The following is a 20265-nucleotide window of genomic DNA, read 5'->3' as shown; positions in this document are numbered from 1 at the left end:
AACTATTTAATTTCTTGTATAATTGTATTTAGATACTTAAGAAAACATTTAACATGTGCATTGTGTAACTTTTACAAGCGGCAACATTAAGTCTTGATTTCAGAAACACTTTATTCTATATATTTAAACTGGTGATAAATTTTTATAATAGAAGAAGCCCTGTGATATACTTTATAAATACTTTTTTATAAATACGTTGGTTTTGTTAATATGTAAACAAATAAAAATAAAATCCTACATAATTCCCCGACATCAACGCTCAGCGTGTAGAGGCGTACATATTTTTTCATGATGTATACTTAGGGTCCTGAGGCGGGAGACTGAAAAATTACAATATATCGCTATAATTAAACAATGGAGTTTTAATACATGAACAAATTATAATTTACTGTTAGATGACGTTACATTCCGTTACAAAGGCATCAGCAATAAAAGGACCTCGGAGTTGATTAAGTAACAATGGATCAAAACACCACTAATGTTACATTACATTTCTTTGTGAAGAATAATTCGATATTAACAGTAACTTGTCATTTCCTTATATGGGCCGATGTGTTACTAAAACAAAATGCCATTTCTAATTTATTAAATCAAGGTTCAGTAATAAAGAAATATTGCGTAATATTCACAAAAATCAATCAAGGTGTCGATGTGTGAATGAGTTATGAGTAAAAGCGAAGGACGGTTCAATGACCAGATATATATATTCATATTACTAATGACTTGGATAAATATTGGTTGTGTATTAATATTTTAAACGTTGAAAAAATATATTTACATGTTATAATATTTTTCGTAACATAAGCGTATTAATTAAAAATTACTGAAAATTGACATTTTCACTGCGTTATAACGTCTTAAAAATACCATAAGAGTCCGAAACAATATATCTGAATACAATCATTACTCGACAATAACTTACTTGTTATATTACGTATATATAGTAACACATTATTATTTAAGAATAGACGTTTTAAAGGTAAAAATAAAAATAACACAAAATAATAATAATATTAATAATGCGCACCTAATTGGTAGTTATCGCTTAAACGATATCAAAATCACAGAGCGTGAAACCTCCTTTCAATGAGCTTAAAAACCATGTAGGTGGTATACGTTTTAATATCTGTGCGAGCGGAGATAGCGCGGCCTGGCACGTCAGAATGTTCGTAACAAGAACCCCAGTCTAGTTGGCTCCGTCTGTCAGACATGGCAAGCAAAACGGTAAGCGATAAAGCAAAATGGCGCAGAAGAAAATTTCCTAAAACTGTCGATGAAGATAACGACTGCGCGAGTCTTGCTTGGCTTCTGAACTTTCGTTTGGATGAATTTGTAAACGTCAAGGTGCCAGATGACGAGCCCGTGGAAGCGCTGAGAGAAGTCATAGAAGATTCACCACCAGCGGCCAAGAAACCTCCATATACATATCCCGAGCTGATAGAAAGAGCATTGCGAGAAAAGGGTGAATTGACCGTGTCTGCTATTTATCAATGGATTTCGTAAGTATGTTTTGACTTTATATTTATAAAATGACTCTGTATTTGTACAACTACAATGAATTCTGTTCTTCTTTTTTTCGCATAAAAAGTAATTAAACTATAAATTTATATTTTTTAATATCATTGGACGTGAACCGGTTTTTAATCGAATGACGTATAAGAGTTTTCTGTCCGGTAAAACTGATGTGGTTCATTCCTGATGTATAAATTCAAATGAAATATATCGAAGTTTTAATAAAAACAAATAATATTTTGCTTATTTTTAAGTAAACATTTGAAATTTTTATATAAAGTATTTCCTTAATAGTCATTCTTTTGAATATATTTAAAACTTAGAAAACTTTTTTACATACTTTATACGGATGAGGAGAATAATGAGAAATATTAAACTTAATTTGAGTATTGGATAGCAGCAGTGGAGTCTGTTACGTGTATTTTTATTATATATGGGCTTGTATATCCGACATGATCTCGGCGCTGCATTGATTTATTGCTCCAATCTTGTTTTCATACGATATTGCACGTTGACACTTTTACCTCCCCCCAGGGAAATGTACCGGCAGAATAACTTGTAGCAATACACATTAGTCTTTATAACATTAACTTAAGTGTATTTTATTTTATGAAAATGACTTCATTATAGTTACTGTATGTAGTAATATTTAATTATTATTATCTGGGACATTTTTTTAGGGTTTTCTAGTAGGCTAAGAGATTTAAACGTTTATTTTTTTTGTATTATAAAATTAAAGTTATGATTTTAATTAATAATTGATCTTATAATAATACACAATGAATATTTATCGGATTTTGAAGTAAAACAAATATGTATATATCTGGTCATTAAACTATACTTCGCTATATAATTAATTTTTTTACAAATAGTTTGAGCTGTTTCTAATAATCAGTTTACTCATAACTCATTCACACATCGACACCTTGATTGATTTGTGTGAATATTACGTAATATTTCTTTATTACTGAACCTTGATTTAATAAATAAGAAATGGCATTTTGTTTTAGTAACACGTCGGCCCATATAAGGAAATGACAAGTCACTGTTCATATCGAATTATTCTTCACAAAGAAATGTAATGTAACATTAGTGGTGTTTTGATCCATTGTTACTTAATCAACTCCGAGGTCCTTTTATTGTTGATGCCTTTGTAACGGAATGTAACGTCATCTAACAGTAAATTAGTTAGTTGTAATTGTGAAATATAATTTATTTGTACTTGCAACGAATCCGCGATTTGCATTCTGTGTTCACCTTTTTCATTTTGCTTTAGATTTTTTCACAATCTAAACGACTTTATTTGTTGTAACTTACTTTATGTTATATATATGTTTATGTACTACAATTATACAACAGCACTTTGGCTCGAAACGCAGAAAAATCTTTGTGTTTCAGTTATTAGGAAGCAAAGGCGTGAATTGAAGTCATGAAAGACATGAAATGAAAAGGCACACATTAGTTTAAATATAATTAGTTAGTTAAACTGGTTACCTTCGTTACTAATAAATATTGACTCTTTATTTCATGTTCTACCTTAGTTTTTAATATTCATGTAATTTACTAAGTACCTACAATATTTTTTGAATTACGCTTTTAATCAGGAAAAATAAGAAATAATTCTAAAAGTAGTCTTAAGCGGCATTGTTTTCCTCTCCCATTATGCTTTGGTCTCATGATTTTTCCTCGCAAATGCGAAAAGAAATATCAGCGTAATTTACTACGATTGTGTTTATTATTCACGATAAGTAATTGCCTATTTATATTATACTATTTCACAGAAAAAATATTTATTTCTAATGTTGTTACGAGTATTATTATAATCGTAACAATTTTATGTGATGCTTTTTGTGAATACAATTAAACATCTGTAAGTAATGTTAATATAACATTTTCTGCTTTTAATATAAAATTTAATATTTATAAATCGTGGTTACCCCAAACAATCGGTGAAACATCGTCTCCTATTCCCCCCAGTCAACCGTTACAACCCTCTTATTACTATAACACCTGTAATCACTGATAATAGCCATCCTGTTATCACTTATCAGTGTGATGGGATTTAGGGTTATCAGAGCGTTGTGACTTTTATTAATTTAGTTAACAATCTCAATGTGTGTTTAGTTATAGATTATATTTATATTTAATGGTGCGCTGTAAACAATGTAAGTGACATATAATTAATTTTTCACATGATAAAAAGGAAAAAAATATTAGAAAATGGAATTTTAGTTATTATGAATTCCATAGTACGAAACCACAGCCTCATGAACCTTTTTGTCCTTATGTCTGGTTATTATATGTTATCTTCGAATAGCAAGAGACTGAAATCTATAAGGGGATCAAAAGCTCTGACTTTCGTTAGCGTACCATTATAAACTATTACCAGAAGCAATATTATATCGCAAAAGTGTAGGAAAGAGTTCGTAAACCAAAGGCATGTGGATGATTATATAATTGAATATTTACTGTACAATTAATAACAAAGTTATTTCCAGTTGATAAAGTAATTATAATGTATATATGTATATACAACTAATACATATGTATGTACATACGTATGAATCTATAATACATATAAATTTCTGAAAACAAAATTACGTTTTTGCGTTCGTAATATATATTCTCAGATTTACTTGTTTAAGTTCCACCGTTTAATCTGTTTTACGGCACAGACACATCGGGTTGAATACAGAATTTCAATTCTTAAGTCCAATTTAAATTTATGAAGTAAAATTGGATTAGTGAGGGTAGGAGGGAATGGATTATACAAGAACGAAAGAACCATAAAAGCATCAAATTGAGTAACAATGCAACAGAATGGAGAAGTTTTAGAGAGGTAGAAAAACTTGGCAGAGAATAATACAATACCTTCCAACCTCACTTGTTTAAGGATAATGTGCAAGAATGTTTTAACTAAGGGAAATAAGCTTCACCCCTCACGCCGAGACGAATTCTAAAGTGACGTCTTAGAAAAGTGTAAAATTCCATAGAAGCCGTTTGGTACTTGTACTTCGAGGACCAACAAATACCTCCACACCAATGATCAATTGTAAAAAAACATAAAAAGGCACATCAATTTATGTCAAACAATGAAATGATTTTAAAAATCATACATTCTGATGCAAGAACGTTGAATAAAGCGATAATGTTCGAAATCTTTTAAGATTTAAAAACGTTATGAGCAAGTTTAATTATTAAATAAATATATCTTAAAAACTTCATGAAATGACTGTGAATTATTATACAAAATAGATTATGTTGCTCGTTTATCGCTGAATCTGTATAAACGTGAACGTCGCTATTGTAGTTAATCTGATCGCAGGCCATGTTAATTAGTGAACCTGTATTACAGAACAAATTTACTAGAGCTCCCAAATATATTGACAGTAAATATAATTTATTAGGTAATGAGTATATAATCAACGTAATAAACGATGACATGAACAGATTAAATTATATGTATTTTATAATGATGTGCGTAATTTCAGGTAACGTGATATACGTTTTTAAGTTAAAAAAATTAAAAATAACAAAGAAATTATCGGCAACCGATCATAAGTAAGAAACTATTATATGTATTTATATACAAACAAATAAAAACTTTAAAAGATTTTAGGTACGTAAGTTGTGGCAAAATTTACAATCACTAGTGCATTTATGTATGTGAATGAATCTTGTAAATAGTAAACAAGTTTTAAAAGGGGGCAGGTGCGTTTCCCTCGTGGAAAGTTTGATACAGGATGCAATGCTAATATCAATGCTGGGGGTGATCGCCTCGGTTAGGCACAATCGACCCGTGCCAGCCCGCGACGGTGCGAGGGTTAGTGCGGTATGTCATACAAACATGACTCCCCCAGCTAATACTGAACCATATATCACGAAAATAAAGTTTAAATTTAAATAATTACAATACATTTATTCGGGATTTGTGTGCGGCATTTTTATGTCATGATAATTTTAATGACTGCGTAGAAATTTTCTGTACCTTTCACAATGTGATAAATAATTGTTTTATTCTTTAATAATGGTTGTAAAAGTTAGCTTCAAATTAAGGTTTGTAAATAAGTTTTTGACTTTTTATTATTATTAAATTGTAAAGAGAAGAAATAGTTGTACCTTAAGATAGCGTGAAGTGATGAAACTAGTATTTTTAAGACATCAATTTAAATAACGAGTCCGATGAAATTCATTGACATCTATTTAATTTAACAGTCTTTGATTATAATTGCAATACCAAATACCGTTTACTATTTGGGTCGATCAATTTATGTACATTTAAAACATATTGATTGTTAATCAGTTCGGTATTTGATATAAATTAGGGATTATCAATTTAATACAACTTATCAAATTAACTTGACATCATTAAAACAGAGATAAATATTTGTACAAAATAAATAATGATAAGCATAATTATATATTCCAATGATGTACTATAAGTGTATTTGGTAATTTTATCGTGTTTGTAACTGCGATTAGTTAAATTATAATTAACGAGTGAATGATAACTTAGAATAGCATCACAAATAATGATAAATTCAGGCACATTTAGCTTGGTAAAAAACGAAGTTCAAAGGTAGTGATAGATATTTAATGATTTAACTTTTTCAGGGATCGATTTCCGTTCTATAAGGCGAACGATGAGCGCTGGAAGAACTCCGTGAGGCACAATTTATCTATCAATCCACATTTCCGTAAGGGTGCCAGGGCGTCCCAGGGCGCCGGTCACCTCTGGTCTCTTGCAGCTAATGCAATAGATCTACTACCGTTACGAAACCAGACATATGAAAAGACTGACGTCCAAGAAACCCAAATAATTGAATGTCCCAAGGTAGAAAACTATGATGTCCCTTATATTAATTGCTTGCATTTTTAAAGAACATAACTCTTCAAATTCAGATTAGACTTTACACAAATATAATGTATTTTATGAGTTTAAGTTTAACTCGCGTCTTGTAAATAATTCTATATTAATTATACTTATTTAGTTTGAAAATCTGTTGAAATATAAATATCATCTTTAATCATTAAACGTGACATAAGAATAAACAGTGTATGAAAGTATTTGTAAATTTTATTAGACATTAAAAGTAAATGAAAATAGTGTAAAATTTGTTTTGTAAAATAGCAGTCTAAATATCACACGAGGGGACGACAATTTCTTATTATGGCTCTTATTTTAACACTTCTCTCAAGACCGTACGTATTTTGAGTTTCAAAAAAAGTTGTTTACCTTCAAACATAGCCTGTATCAAATTTTAACCGAAAAAACTTCATATGGTTAAAAACGCGTTAACAACATATATTTTATAAGGAAAACATATTTGATATTTCCAGGTAATAGTTTTGGATGAGGCCGCAATAGCCGCAGCGAGCATAATGCCGGATCAGGACTTATTCACCGGCGGTACAAGTAAGTGTCCTTATTATGAGAAACAAGTATTTAAATGATACTTATGTATTTTTAGGACACTGTGTTCCCCTCTTATCACATGATGTATGATCATGTTTAAAGAATGAAAAATAAAAAAATATATATTTTTTAAAACCATAAGGTAAAAAATATATATTAATGTTATAACAATAAAAAAATAAAATTACACCTAAAACACAAAATCATAAATCATAGGGTCGAAATTATAGCCGATTTTTACTCTCATTGTGATTATTGTAAACCTTCTCACAACAAACGTTTAAATCTTACAAATTTTTAATATAGTTGTAAATAGGTCATTTAAAAACTTACACTATCAGTATTTGGGGGCTAGTTGTTCTTACTATCAAAAGGGTCTACATATATTTGTTTTTTTTTTATTAAGTTGGAACATTTCATCTCATTTCAAACAATTTTTTTAAGGTACTAATGCATTTTTGAAAAGTTAGGATGTTGTTGGATTTAATTAATTTAGTTTGGCTTGTCGATAAAACATTTTGTAACGGATTTTGGTTTAACGAGTGTATTGACTTTCCCAAAACAGGATTTCTAAACCAATTAATATACGAAACTATGAACACAATATCCGGTCGGCCATTATTATGCATGGAAATAAATCTTAAAAGATCATCGACACAATATTTACCATGGTCTGATATGTTCTGAAGATCTTTCACTTATCTTAAAGCAGTCGGAAATATTTTTTAGACTAAAGTAGACGTAACTTTGAAACTAATACCGAAAAAACAATATCACTAAATTTCTTATTATCTGGACCTGAAAATTTTGCTGTGACCATATTGTTCCTCATATTGTTCCTCGCAGCGAGTTCATACTTTGGCGTTTCTTAGAATTTGAATTATTCAATAAACTATTTTCCCCAAGCACCATCATATCAATTTAAGTGTAAACCAGCTAAGTTGGATTAAAGTATTTGAGGTTTTGAGACTGGAAATTGATGCTTGCAATTAAGCGGTTATGCTAGGAGCCGTAGCTATTTTTCTAATAAAGTAATTTGTGGAATTTCTTGTACCTCGGTTTTTACGTATGCTTCGTAAGAAGTCCAAGCAATGTTTCCCAGTACACTGCTTTGTTATCTGTTCTCTATTTTGTCTCGATTAATATCGATTTTCATTTAAGTTTTTTTTATAATCTAGTTTGATAATTTTGTTTATGCCAGTATTATTCTTTTAAATTTGAAATACGGTATTAGAGAAAAATTAATTGTTTGAGGAAAAATAACGCAAACAGGTAAAGCTTTATACATTCACTATGAGAGTAATTGAAAGATTTAAAAAAGGCACTTCCCTTACTATGTAAATTTAATTTCATTTATATGCAACAAAAATATTAAAAAAAACTTTTATTTTTAATATATTGTGTTATAATAACTAGATTATTTAGTTAATATATAAATATCGTTTTCAAATATTCCTTGTTTTTATTTCAGTGTTCCTAAATCCTGTTTCTACGGAACAAGTGGTACGTGAATGTGGTCTCATCACAGGACTTTGAGGTCACTTTGATTTTTAGCATAATTTTTTTTTAATTTTAGATCACTCTCCAACAAAATTTTTAAATAGTAATGTTTATATTGATGTATGTATATTTTTTTTATTTATTCGAATAACATAATAAAAACTTTACGTTAGAATAATTTGTTTATGCTAGTCACTAAGAGTGTTATTAGAAAGTAATTGGCTTAAAAGTAACATGAGATGAAAAATCGAAAAATTATGCGCATTTGGCCCATTAACTTGGTTGTTTTACAATAAGAGTTTTGCCTAAAACAAAATTGTAGAAATAATCTAACGCTCGATGATGCTGGGAATGTGGTTTTACGTTATACTTTTAAATTTTAAAGCTAACGTTTTAATGAATAAATACGTCCAAATGTCAAATTCTTCATTAACTATCAAAATCAGTTAGATTGAATTAATTCTATTACAGGGCTGCTTTTGACTCCCGTTAAATAAATTTTACTTTATTAAATGTCACTATCAGCTACATTTATATATTGTACTTATTAAAATCACTACTTGAAGCATATTTGTTGAATTAGCTACGTTATTGCATGACTAATTAAGGGATTTGAGTAATATGATTTGTTTTACATATAATTTGTTTGTTTGTATAGCATTCGTGGTGATCGCATTATTGAATTAAATTAGATAAGACTAGTATGTTGATGGGAACGTTTTAATAAATTGTACAACATTAAGATGAGTTTTATTATATTTAGTTGCATTTTAAGGTTAAGGTGATTTTCTTGAGAAGGATATATTGTTAGTATTACTGTTTACGTCATATATGCTCGAATATAGATGTATTTTGTAGCCCACAAAAAATTACTAATATTTTATTCATATATATTCCTAGTATATTTTATCAGGTTCAATTTCTAAACATAATCTTTAAGAGTTTGGAAGACGAACATAAAATATATAGATTACTTTATTTGTAACTTAATATCAAACAACCAGTCAAATGTCATCAATAGATGACATTTATAAAAAATACATACCTCATACTATAAAGTCGGTATTGTGAATTGTTTATAATATATGCTACAAGTTTTAAAGCAGCGCAAACATTACTGTCTAAATTAGGACAAACAGTATCCATCTTAATCTACAAAATTCATCAAAACTTTTAAATTAGAGCCCGTTTCAAATCCCTGAAGAATTACAACAAATTTTAGTGGGAAAGATACCAAATACTGACGTCTGAAGTTGTATCAGCTCTGGGTGTGGTTACAGCTCCATCTATTATTACAAGTTGGGTCAAGTAGAGTAAATTTACCGTTTAACCCTTGGGGCTTGGACCGCCCACAAACGTGGATTACATAGGATTCTCCCTAGCTTTGTTTATAATGGCCATGGAAATTGATTTAGATGCGTTCAAGACTTAATTTTAAGAACTTTAGACTCGAATTCCTTTGTACTTCCACCTACATATATATCTTTTATTATAATTCTAGATACCTTCCCCCATTAATCGCTTAAGTAGGTACTGAACAAAGTTTGTGGTTTCATCCGCGTATAATGCTTTAATTTTAAACTCGGATGCTTAAATAGCAGTAAACGTAAATTATTTTCGAGGTAAGATTTGGAGTTGCTTTATATAGAACTTAAGTATAGTAGAGATGATTACTTACTTATTTGATTTGATGAACTATTTATATCAAGAATTTATGGCTTACAATTAATACACAAACTTAAATTAGTTATGGAGAATTTATCCAAAGTTAAGCAATTGATCATTTATGGACGTGACACCCAGCTTTTAAATGTCCGTAACAAAAGTTAGAACAAAGCAGTTTCTTATTTGCCACTTATTGTTCCAACTTCGGAACAGCAAAGGCGGTGTTGCGGTAATAAAAACTTTTTTCATTACAAGAGCTTATTGAAAATAACAATGTCACAAGAGAGCATATTTTATGCGATTTTGCAATTTTTCTGAAGTATCCAGATTAGTATTTACAAATTCAAAGAGTAATATGATTTCAATAACAATTTTGATTAACTAAACTATTTGTTTTCTAAAACATGAAAATGATTTTAATAAAAAAAAGGTCGATAGCATAGATTAAAAGTATTTTGTATTTAGTAAAGTGTGTAATAATCAATCCAGAAATTAAAATACATATAGAAAATATAAATACTCCATCAGGTATTATTTTCGGAATTTATTTGAATACTACCTCGTTGTTTTACCTTTTTAGTGAGACGTTTAGTGTCCTCTAGAGAAGATGGTAATTCAGTGTCTTTTGTTTCTGGCAGTAAAAAACAAAATAGAGATCCAATTAAAGCAAAACCTCCGAACACCGCCCCTGCCACATTTTCTGACAAAGTATTTACAAGAGGAGCAACGATTTGTCCGATTCTCGACAAAACCGATAAAAAACCTAAAACTGAATTTCTTACTGATGTGGGAAATAATTCGACGCCATAAAGAAAAACAACAATGAATGAAATAAAGAAGAAACAATTGCAGATGCACGCAATAATCACTCTTATCCAGTTGTAGGTGAATGGAATGCAAACCGAAATGATCATGAACAACCCAGACAGAAATATAGAAAACATGAGCATTGTTTTGCGGTTTAAAATTTTTAACAGAAATATTGAAGAAATCGTTCCTGGCAACAATAAAGCGCCTGAAATCGCTACATTTATATGAATGTCTCCACTCATTTTTCCGATCAATTGTGACACTCCATAATATCCCATTCCACATAAAAAATATATTATTGATAGGTATATTAGTATTAGAGACATTGTTTTGTGCCTAAAGATTTGATAGAACTTTAAATTCGTTTTTGTTCCAGGTGGACGCTTAGTAAGGTATTCTTCAATTTGGTCTCTTATGTCTTCATACGGTTGTTTATTGCTGGAAAAGAAGGAGGAAAATTACAGAAATATTTAATAGAGTGTCGAATTTGTTAAGCCGCCGAATAAACTGTTTCTCCCCAAAATTTCGTGCATTACAGTTATATTTCCTAGCAAGCAACAGTTAGTTGTGGGCCTCTATAAATTTTCAACTACTCGTTATTTTAAGTAAGGTTTTGGTAGTTTTTTAAATATCTTTTTTATTAGTCTAACTTTTATTTTATTTTAAGTGAGTTAAAATTTAAAATAAAATTAATATTTTTCGGATTTACTCCGCGATTTTAATTACTTTAACTACAAACTCTCAACGTTTCAGTTACTTTGCAGCAAACTTGTCACCGAAAAATATTAGTTTTATTTCAACGAATACTCGCGAAAGTCTTAGATCTCATTACGATTTAAAAATTTTAAATATTTTATAAGTTAATATAAATTTTTGATGTTATTACCTAAAATTTATTTATTTTGAATTTAGAACTGAAAATTAAAATATCTTTCGTGATCAATATAACAACTCGTGTCGTTAATGCCACTTCAAAGATCTATTTATAATAAGTTTATTTGTTAAGAATCCTGGCAGTTTGTCAATAAAATAAGTATTAATTGATAAAAACCAGAAACCTTTCATATACATATGAATATTATTTGTGTTAAAACTAAATACTCCACTTAGCAAAAAATCTAATTTTATAAATTAATATATATGTATATCCGACACTCTCATATACTTCAAAGCTTTACTTACAATTTGGCAACATTTTCCATAACAATAATAGCTTTATTATGTCGACCGCTATCCAGTAACCATCTCGGCGATTCCATAACCATCCATGGTAGGAACGCATAGAAGAATATCGGGATTGAAATTGCCAATTGGAACTGGTCACAATGCGGCAGTAAGTATGAAATTAGTGGTAAAGTCATATGACCTATGTTGACAGGAATGTTGAACAGTGCTGTTATTATTTCTCTATATTTCGTTCCAATATACTCGATGCAAAGAACGTAAGAAGTAATGATAGCACCGCCGGTTCCGATGCCTTCTATTGTGCGCATGAGGGTATAGGTTGTAGTCGTTGGCATTATACTAACAAAAGAACCAGATAGGGCCATTAGCAAGCAAGACGACGAAAAAGATAATAACCGACCGTTCCTGAGAAAAAGAAGAATTCTTATAATATTTCCTTTAAACTAACAATTTGCTTCCCACTTTTTAAATAAATATTCTATAACGTTTTATTACCATGAGATATAAAAACAGTTTTAAAAAGAATGGGAACTTTACTTACCTATCTGATAAATAGCCAAATAACATGGCTCCAGCTAAAAATCCGGTATACATCATAATATGTGAGAAGCTAATATTCCAGGCGTTTCCACATAGTAAGTGGAATTTGGTCTGCATTGTTTCCGTAAACTTACTTCTGTTCCATTGAGGCTTATCGCATGGACACAAGTTTTTGGATGAATTACTCGTATCCCCACCTTCACATGTGTATTCCATTGGCGGAGCCAAAAAAATCAAATTGAGGACATGCCAGAAAATTGGGATTTTACTTGAAAATACTAAAAACAGAAAATAATAATGGTAGCATGATATTTTGTTAAATTGTACTTCAATTGGACAGTGTAATTGATGTTCTTCGTTTTTGGACATATTAATGTAAAGTACAAAAAATATATTAGTCACATAATCGCGTTGGCTGTAAGTATAGAATAATCAGATTTATATATTTAAGGCTGAAAATATATGTACATATTTGTTGTCATTTTTATGATTTAAAATAAAAAGATAGATGTCATACTATTTCAATGACAATAAATGATTGCATGTGAATAAATGTTCCAACAGATGTTATAGAGTTACCCTCGCCTGTAGACATCTTCAACTGAATTGTGGATGACTATCGTGTACATTTCAATGTGTGTATATATATTTCTGTGTCACCGGCACAGAATGAGACACTGATGTCTGTGTGTGATATATTGAACGTAATTTGTTTTAATTTTCTTTGATAGGCAATTTAAATGAAATATGTAATAATGCTGGTATTTTTTTATTACAATCTGATTACCAGTGTCAATATTAGGAAATCTTTTTAACGTTAAAGGAGATTATTGAACTACAATCCAAAATTATTTGAAGTTTTATGAAAAAACTTTAGAGTAAAGAAAGTTTTATCTTGAATATGTATGGATACTCAACTCATTGACCAATGAAAGACAATGTCTTTAAATCCTTTTGAATACTCCTAATGATTATGTTCTTTATAGGTCAAATAAACTAATGAATAAATACCTTAGCAAAAAAATAAGACCTAAAAAATAAGAGAAAAGCCTATTACATAAATAAAAAAGATCTGATTGTGAGATGAAATAAAAAAAATTGATAAAGACTTCAAAAGTGAAAGTTTTATTTAATTATCATAGATTTTTTGTAGTTTGCTAGTAAAATTTTGTTATCAAAATTAATGTTGAGATTCAATATACTAACCTAGAAACTGTATATCCTACAGCAGAGACTAAGTACCTAAAATTTATAACTCGTTATTAAGTGTCTGTTTAATCCCATAATACAATTTTGGACATCATTTTGTGTAATAATTTTAGAAAGAAGTCATAAATCATCCAGATAATTTAAAAGCACTAGCTGTAACTAGATTTTCGCAAAAATAATCACAATTCATCTGTCATTCTACCAAGTAATGCGGTCACGACATTAAAAACATCTCCTTGTGATATCTTAAGGAACTCGTATCCCTTCATAAGTTAGAACTTTCCTTTATTTAAATAAAATGGCTTCAAGCAACAAAAATACATGCTCTGAATAAAGTATTATGGTTTTAGGGTTTAAGCGTGTCTAAAATAATATTATTCAAGGTCATTGAAAGTCAAATGTAGCCTCTTTGTGTAACACAAATTATATTAGTATTAAGATACAACGCGAAGATTAAGAGTTGTGAATACTTGAATAACCAATGGATGTGGGATTTCAAAAGTTTATGAATACTAATAACATAAAGGTATTAAACAAGACCGTGAAGTTCTGATAATGATGCTCTAGAATAAGTACTTAATTTGAAGATTTGTTTTTAATAAGTTTTATTTATTTTTGCAAAAATTTCAAGCTTTTTTGTGGACGCTGGATATGATCTTTTGACTTTTTTTATGAAAAATAAGTTCATAGTGGCTAGTTATTTGAGAGTTCAGGGAAAAAACATATCAAAAGTTTTAATTCAATGGATATAAAGATAATTTGATAAATGATCAGTAATAACATTAAAAAATTTACTGTCTGAAGGACAGACAGAACCATGGAAAAATGTTGTGTCTAAAAACCATTATTTCCTATTCCAAAGAAATGATTATTGTTTGATTTAAGAACAGACAATTTCTAGGCAGGTTTTAATTTTAGATTTCCATAAAATGAGTTATAGGTATTGAATCCTTTGAGGGCGTAGAATATGCAAAATAAACGAGCGTGAACACCGTTATCGTAAGATCGAGAAGAATTCAATTTGCAAAAGTTATCTTTTACCAGTTCTTGAAGTGATAGCAGAAAGGACATTATAACAATCTGTAATTTCATTCTGATATATCCTCACGTTTCTTAAAAATAAAGTTAGTTGGGCGGATTTAATAACAATTCTCTTTCAATCATTCCCATTAACGAAACGAAATATCATAGCATTACCAAGAATCAGTAATGAACTTTAAATTAATATTTTATTTATTCCGAGAAAATAATGTGTAAATCTATTTATCTTTTTGTATATTGCAGTTTATTACTAATATTTTATATATTATATTCCTCTATTTTACATGAATTAAGAGAACAATGCTTTCTAATAATAGTAGTTTGTTAGGTTTATAAACGGTTTTGCCCTATGAATTATATTACAGCCTAAATAGGTTCTAGCCAAGACTCTACTTGTATATTCAAACTCATGAAATTATCAGAAATTACTGTGGTTTTCACAAAATTTACATAGAATTCAGACATAGAGTATACGATTCACTCAAGAATTTCGGAACATGCGGTGACAACATGAATTCAAATTATTTACAGCAAAGCTTAACCCAAAGATTAAGCAAATATATCCCAAAATAACAAAAATGTAAAAATAGTTCAAACGGACGTGGTTTGAAATATTTTTAACCAACTTTCAATAAAAAAAGTCATCAATTAAAATGTATTTTTTTATGATTACGGTAAATATTTTCACCTGGCACGCCCTTATGAGATTTCAAAAATTCCAGTAGCACAATGGTATGTAAAATGTCCCATCACAACAAAGGAGCACAACTAGCTAAATCAAGATAGCTAAAGTGCCGCACAGGTAAAACATTTGTAGAGATACGAATGTCATAGAAGTACCGCCCTCATGGGCGAGAATACTATCGTATTTTCGGTAAAAGTTCGAGATTTGTATCTTTTATTTGAAATTTTATTGTGAATTCTGCAATATCACAGAATAACAAGTAGACGTAGACAAAAGTTTTCAGTTATAATTCTACATAGTACATGTGGTATTCACACATCACATTTTTAATTGTCACGTAAATAACTAAATAATTATTATTTATTATATACTTTATCTAAATGTTTGTAGGTCCTTGCAGAAGGACAGGGGGGTCAAGAGACGAGCAATTAATTATGTAGCGTTGAGCGCACCATTTCAATAGCGATAATGGCCTTAGTGTTCCCAGCTTTATGCAATCACTTTGCAATAACATTAAGTGCTTTAAAAGGTTTACATATTTTAAGTGATTCGTGTTTTTGACTTCGGAAAATATGATATGAAGTTAAAGGAAATAGGTTTCTACTCTAAGTAGAGACTATAGTTAAAAATCGCACTACAGCAAATTTTATTATTTTTTCTGATGACAAATAATCTTCATCATTCCTGATTCAGAAATCTTAAAGTATATGCGGGTTTAAAAGTTTTTGAAACCGTTAGATACTGAGATAGAGTTAAACAAAAGCATCTCATTAAAGTTTTAATAGGTACATAATGTCAATTGTATTTGCAATTAAGTTTTGTCTTTATTGAGGCAATTTCAGTTAGGTCATTGATTGCTTTCTAGTGCTTTATGAACTAATTTCGATAAGGAATTCACGTTTAATTGCCACTCCTTGCTGTTTTATTAGCTTTTTGTTGTTAACGGCATTGCAGCTATCTGATAGTAGGTATTAATAAAACAGCTTGGGTGAGTAAATTAAAATTACTATCGAGTGAATAAAAATGCATACCTAAAGCTCCGATTTTCATCTTAACCGATAAATTATCTATATCGAATATTTAACGTCTTTGACGTATAGTTTTTCTTCTTTCTTTTATCAAATAATGATAAATGAAATAAATTTTTTTTAAGGTGGTAAAGCCCAGCTGTGGACAGTTGCTACATATTAAATATGGGCTTGCTCGACCGGAGAAGAGCCACCCTTTCACAGAAGATCGGCGTGAAGTAGCCTCAAATAGCTGCGTTTCGTCCGATGAGTGAGAGAGCTGATTGCCCTTTCCTATGTCAACCTTTTCCTTTCCGTCTTCCAAATCAAGATCGGCAAGGCATCCCCAACATCCTTTATGTTCCAGACATCCATGGACAACGGTGACTACATTCCACCAGGTAAGTCGTCTGCTCGTAAGCCACCTTTGCTATAGGGTTTTCCATTAAAGGCGCTTGATCTTTGAAATGCAAAAAAAAATACATGTAGGAAAGATATTTGCGAAATTTTTTTTTTATTTGGAAGGTCTATCAACCCCATTATGTATGGAATATGACATCATTCAAATGACCGCCACGGCTTCGGTTGGTGGCGCGCACACGAAAGGTCCAATTTTCGATGACTCTGGCGCACAAATCGGGCTGTATTTGATCGATGGCGTGGCGTATGTTGACTTTGAGGGCATCGGTGGTTTGCGGCTTGTTGGCATAGACCTGCGACTTAAGAAAACCCCACAAGAAAAAGTCCAGCGGGGTCAAATCGCACGATCTCGGTGGCCAGTTCACGTCGCCTCCGCGCGAGATGACCATGTCCAGAAATTGCTCGTGCAGAACTTCCATCGTAGCGTGTGCTGTGTGGCACGTAGCGCCGTCCTGTTGAAACCACATGTTGTCCAGATCCATATTCTCGATTTCAGGCCAAAAGAAGTTGGTTATCATCGACCGGTATCGCTCACCATTGACGGTGACGGCCACACCATTATCGTTTTCGAAAAAATACGGACCAATCACGCCTCCGGCCCAAAATCCGCACCAAACAGTCACTTTCTGCGGGTGCATTGCCACTTGGTGAACCTCGTGTGGATTGGTCTCGTCCCAAATACGGCAATTTTGCTTGTTGACATAGCCATTCATCCAAAAATGCGCCTCGTCGCTGAAGATGATTTTTTTGCCAAAATCGGCGTCAACTTCCAACTGCTCTAATGCCCAGTCAGCGAACACACGGCGCTGTCTATGGTCATTAACCTTGAGCTCTTGGGTCAGCTGGATCTTGTACGGGTGCAGGCTCAAGTCACAACGCAAAATTCGCCAAGTTGTCGTCTGCGAAAGGCCGAGTTCCTGTGCGCGACGCGGAATTGACTGCCGCGGGTTTTCGAGGACACTGTCGCGCACAGCGGCGATATTCTCGGCAGATCTCGCGTTACGTTGACGCACGGGAACCGGCTGATTGTTAACTGACCCGGTTGACTCGAATTTGTCCACCAATCGACGGATAGTCGACTCGGCAGGACGATCATCGCGACCGTAAAACGGGCGAAGTGCGCGGAACGTTGCTCGAACTGAAGACCCATTTTCATAAAACAATTTTATGATTTGCACGTGCTACTCGACACTGTAACCTGCCATGGTGGTTTGGGAGGACGGAATGAATATAACACACTGCATTTGACAGCTGTCACTCAAACAACATGGCCGCAATCAGCTGTCAAAGTTCAAGCGTCCCTATTGGAAAACCCCATATAAAAAAAAATTTTAACTTCGCGATACTCAATATGAAGTCAAAACATATAATTAAACATCTCGTCTGCCCGTGATCACGGTTGCTGAAAAGTAACCGAAACATAGGGAGTATGTAGTTTTAACAAAAAATAAAGCACGCATAATATATCCGAAAAATATTAGTTTCATTTAAATGAATAAAATTCGCGAAAGTCTGAGATCTCATTATACAATTAAAACTTATAATGGGCGCGCTTCGAAGTCAGCAGTGTGTGAACACACAAAGGACAAACGAGGGCACTACATTCGGTTTAATAAACTAGAGATCCTCGTTCGCGAAGACAGATATATAGCGAAGTTAATGCGCGAGGCTATTGAAATTAAAAAACATAACAATTTCAATAGAGAAGATGGCTGGAATGTATCCATCACCTGGAACCCTCTTGTTAAAAATATAAAATCCCATATCTGTGACCACACCGCAGGATCTCATGACACCGTAAGCGCATTCTGCCGGCATCCAGAGTGTTACGCCAGAAAATTAAAAAATCGTTGGCGGTAGATGATAAATAACAAGACCAACTGACAGACATTCACATCTCGCCTGTCCGTTATCAAGGTTGCTACAAAGTAACCGAACACGGGATTATGTACTTTTTAAAATAATAAAATACGCGTACTAATCCTAAAAATATTAGTTTCATTTAAATAAATACTCGCGAAAGTCTTAGATCTTATTATGATAAGTATTTTGTTGTTCTTTATAATAATCCTATCTTGAAATAAAATCTTTAAACAATATGTAAAATGTAAATATAATACGTGATACGAAGAAAGTCATAATTAGGGTAATCATGTAGAGACAAAATGGGATTTGTCGACATTTAAAGCAATAAAAAACAAAATACCTTTCACTGCTGTAATACGTGTAATAAGTTAGTATTAATTATTCCTTATGAGATTTCTGGTTGAAAAACATATCTGATGACTTATAACACATTCAGAAACTAACCCGATTTAAACAATGTAGAATAAAATATATAAATCTATATAAGTTTAATGAGAAAAATCAAGTGTCATATTTGTACCTTTGTGTTTACGTTGCGTTACGTTAAGTGAATAAGAAATGAATCTTTATTCACTATGCAATGGTTTTGTTACGCTTTATAAACATATTTAAGGTCAACTTTCTTATTAGTATTATTCCGAGTTACGACAATAGAGTCAAATATATTTTTTGTACCTTTTGATGTTTTAATAGACATATTACTCCCAAAATATGTCTTACTAGGAGACCCGACAGAACTTGTCCTTTCATGTCAAAGATGTCATTCAGACTAAGGAGATGGGTGAGAGATATACGGATGACGAATATAATAGTTACTAAAGAAAAAATGAATACAACGTTACTTTAGAATTATAAGGTCTTCGTAAACGATATTGGCCGTGTGCGTTCTGTTTGAACAACTATCAGACAACTGTCAAACAACTGACAGTTATTTAAATTATTATAAGCAAAAAGTCAAAAAAGTTTATAGTACAGATAATTGTAATATTTTCGTAAATTATATAATTCCAGCTCAATTTTTTTCTTTCTTAAGAACCTTCTCCTGACCATAACATACACAACAATAAAAAAATTAAATAGATCAAGCTGTTGCTGGCGTGACCAATGGAAATATTGATTCATATATATATGGTTATTTTCATATGAATTATTATAAATGAGATTCAAATTCAATTTCTGTTCTAATGTGACTTGACTGACATGACTTGTTCGGTCTTTAACAAATACATAAAAATATTAACCCGAACCTTAACTAAAGTTATCCACGGTCACTAAGGGATAGCTGTTACGAAACAATTTATATGTTTGTCACCGTCCAAACTATATAACTTCACGGAAAACGCTAAAAGCCTACCTTATATAAGGGTCCCGCTTGATAGGATTGTGTTTTATCTCCTCTTATCTTTTCG

The 20265-nt window shown here is 31.4% G+C and overlaps 2 protein-coding genes across 2 annotated transcripts; one reads left to right on the top strand and one right to left on the bottom strand.

The window, feature by feature from the left end:
* Positions 1–1177: 1177 nt before the first annotated feature.
* LOC116766225 (hepatocyte nuclear factor 3-beta-like) lies at positions 1178–9170 on the top strand. The gene is made up of 4 exons (XM_032656008.2): positions 1178–1499; positions 6127–6346; positions 6853–6928; positions 8400–9170. Exons 1-4 carry the CDS (start codon positions 1210–1212, stop codon positions 8462–8464), a joined length of 651 nt encoding a protein of 216 aa, XP_032511899.1. The 5' UTR covers positions 1178–1209; the 3' UTR covers positions 8465–9170.
* A 1352-nt stretch (positions 9171–10522) lies between these two features.
* LOC116766335 (organic cation transporter protein-like) lies at positions 10523–13057 on the bottom strand. The gene is made up of 3 exons (XM_032656164.2): positions 12630–13057; positions 12086–12493; positions 10523–11341 (listed from the first exon to the last, which is right to left on the bottom strand). The coding sequence occupies exons 1-3, from the start codon at positions 12995–12997 to the stop codon at positions 10618–10620; spliced, it is 1500 nt and encodes a 499-aa protein (XP_032512055.2). The 5' UTR covers positions 12998–13057; the 3' UTR covers positions 10523–10617.
* Between the last annotated feature and the right edge of the window lie 7208 nt (positions 13058–20265).

The sequence above is a fragment of the Danaus plexippus genome, chromosome 15 (assembly GCF_018135715.1).
Source record: "Danaus plexippus chromosome 15, MEX_DaPlex, whole genome shotgun sequence".
NCBI classification, from domain to species: Eukaryota; Metazoa; Arthropoda; class Insecta; order Lepidoptera; family Nymphalidae; genus Danaus; species Danaus plexippus.
This window is presented reverse-complemented; position numbering and strand designations above follow the sequence as displayed.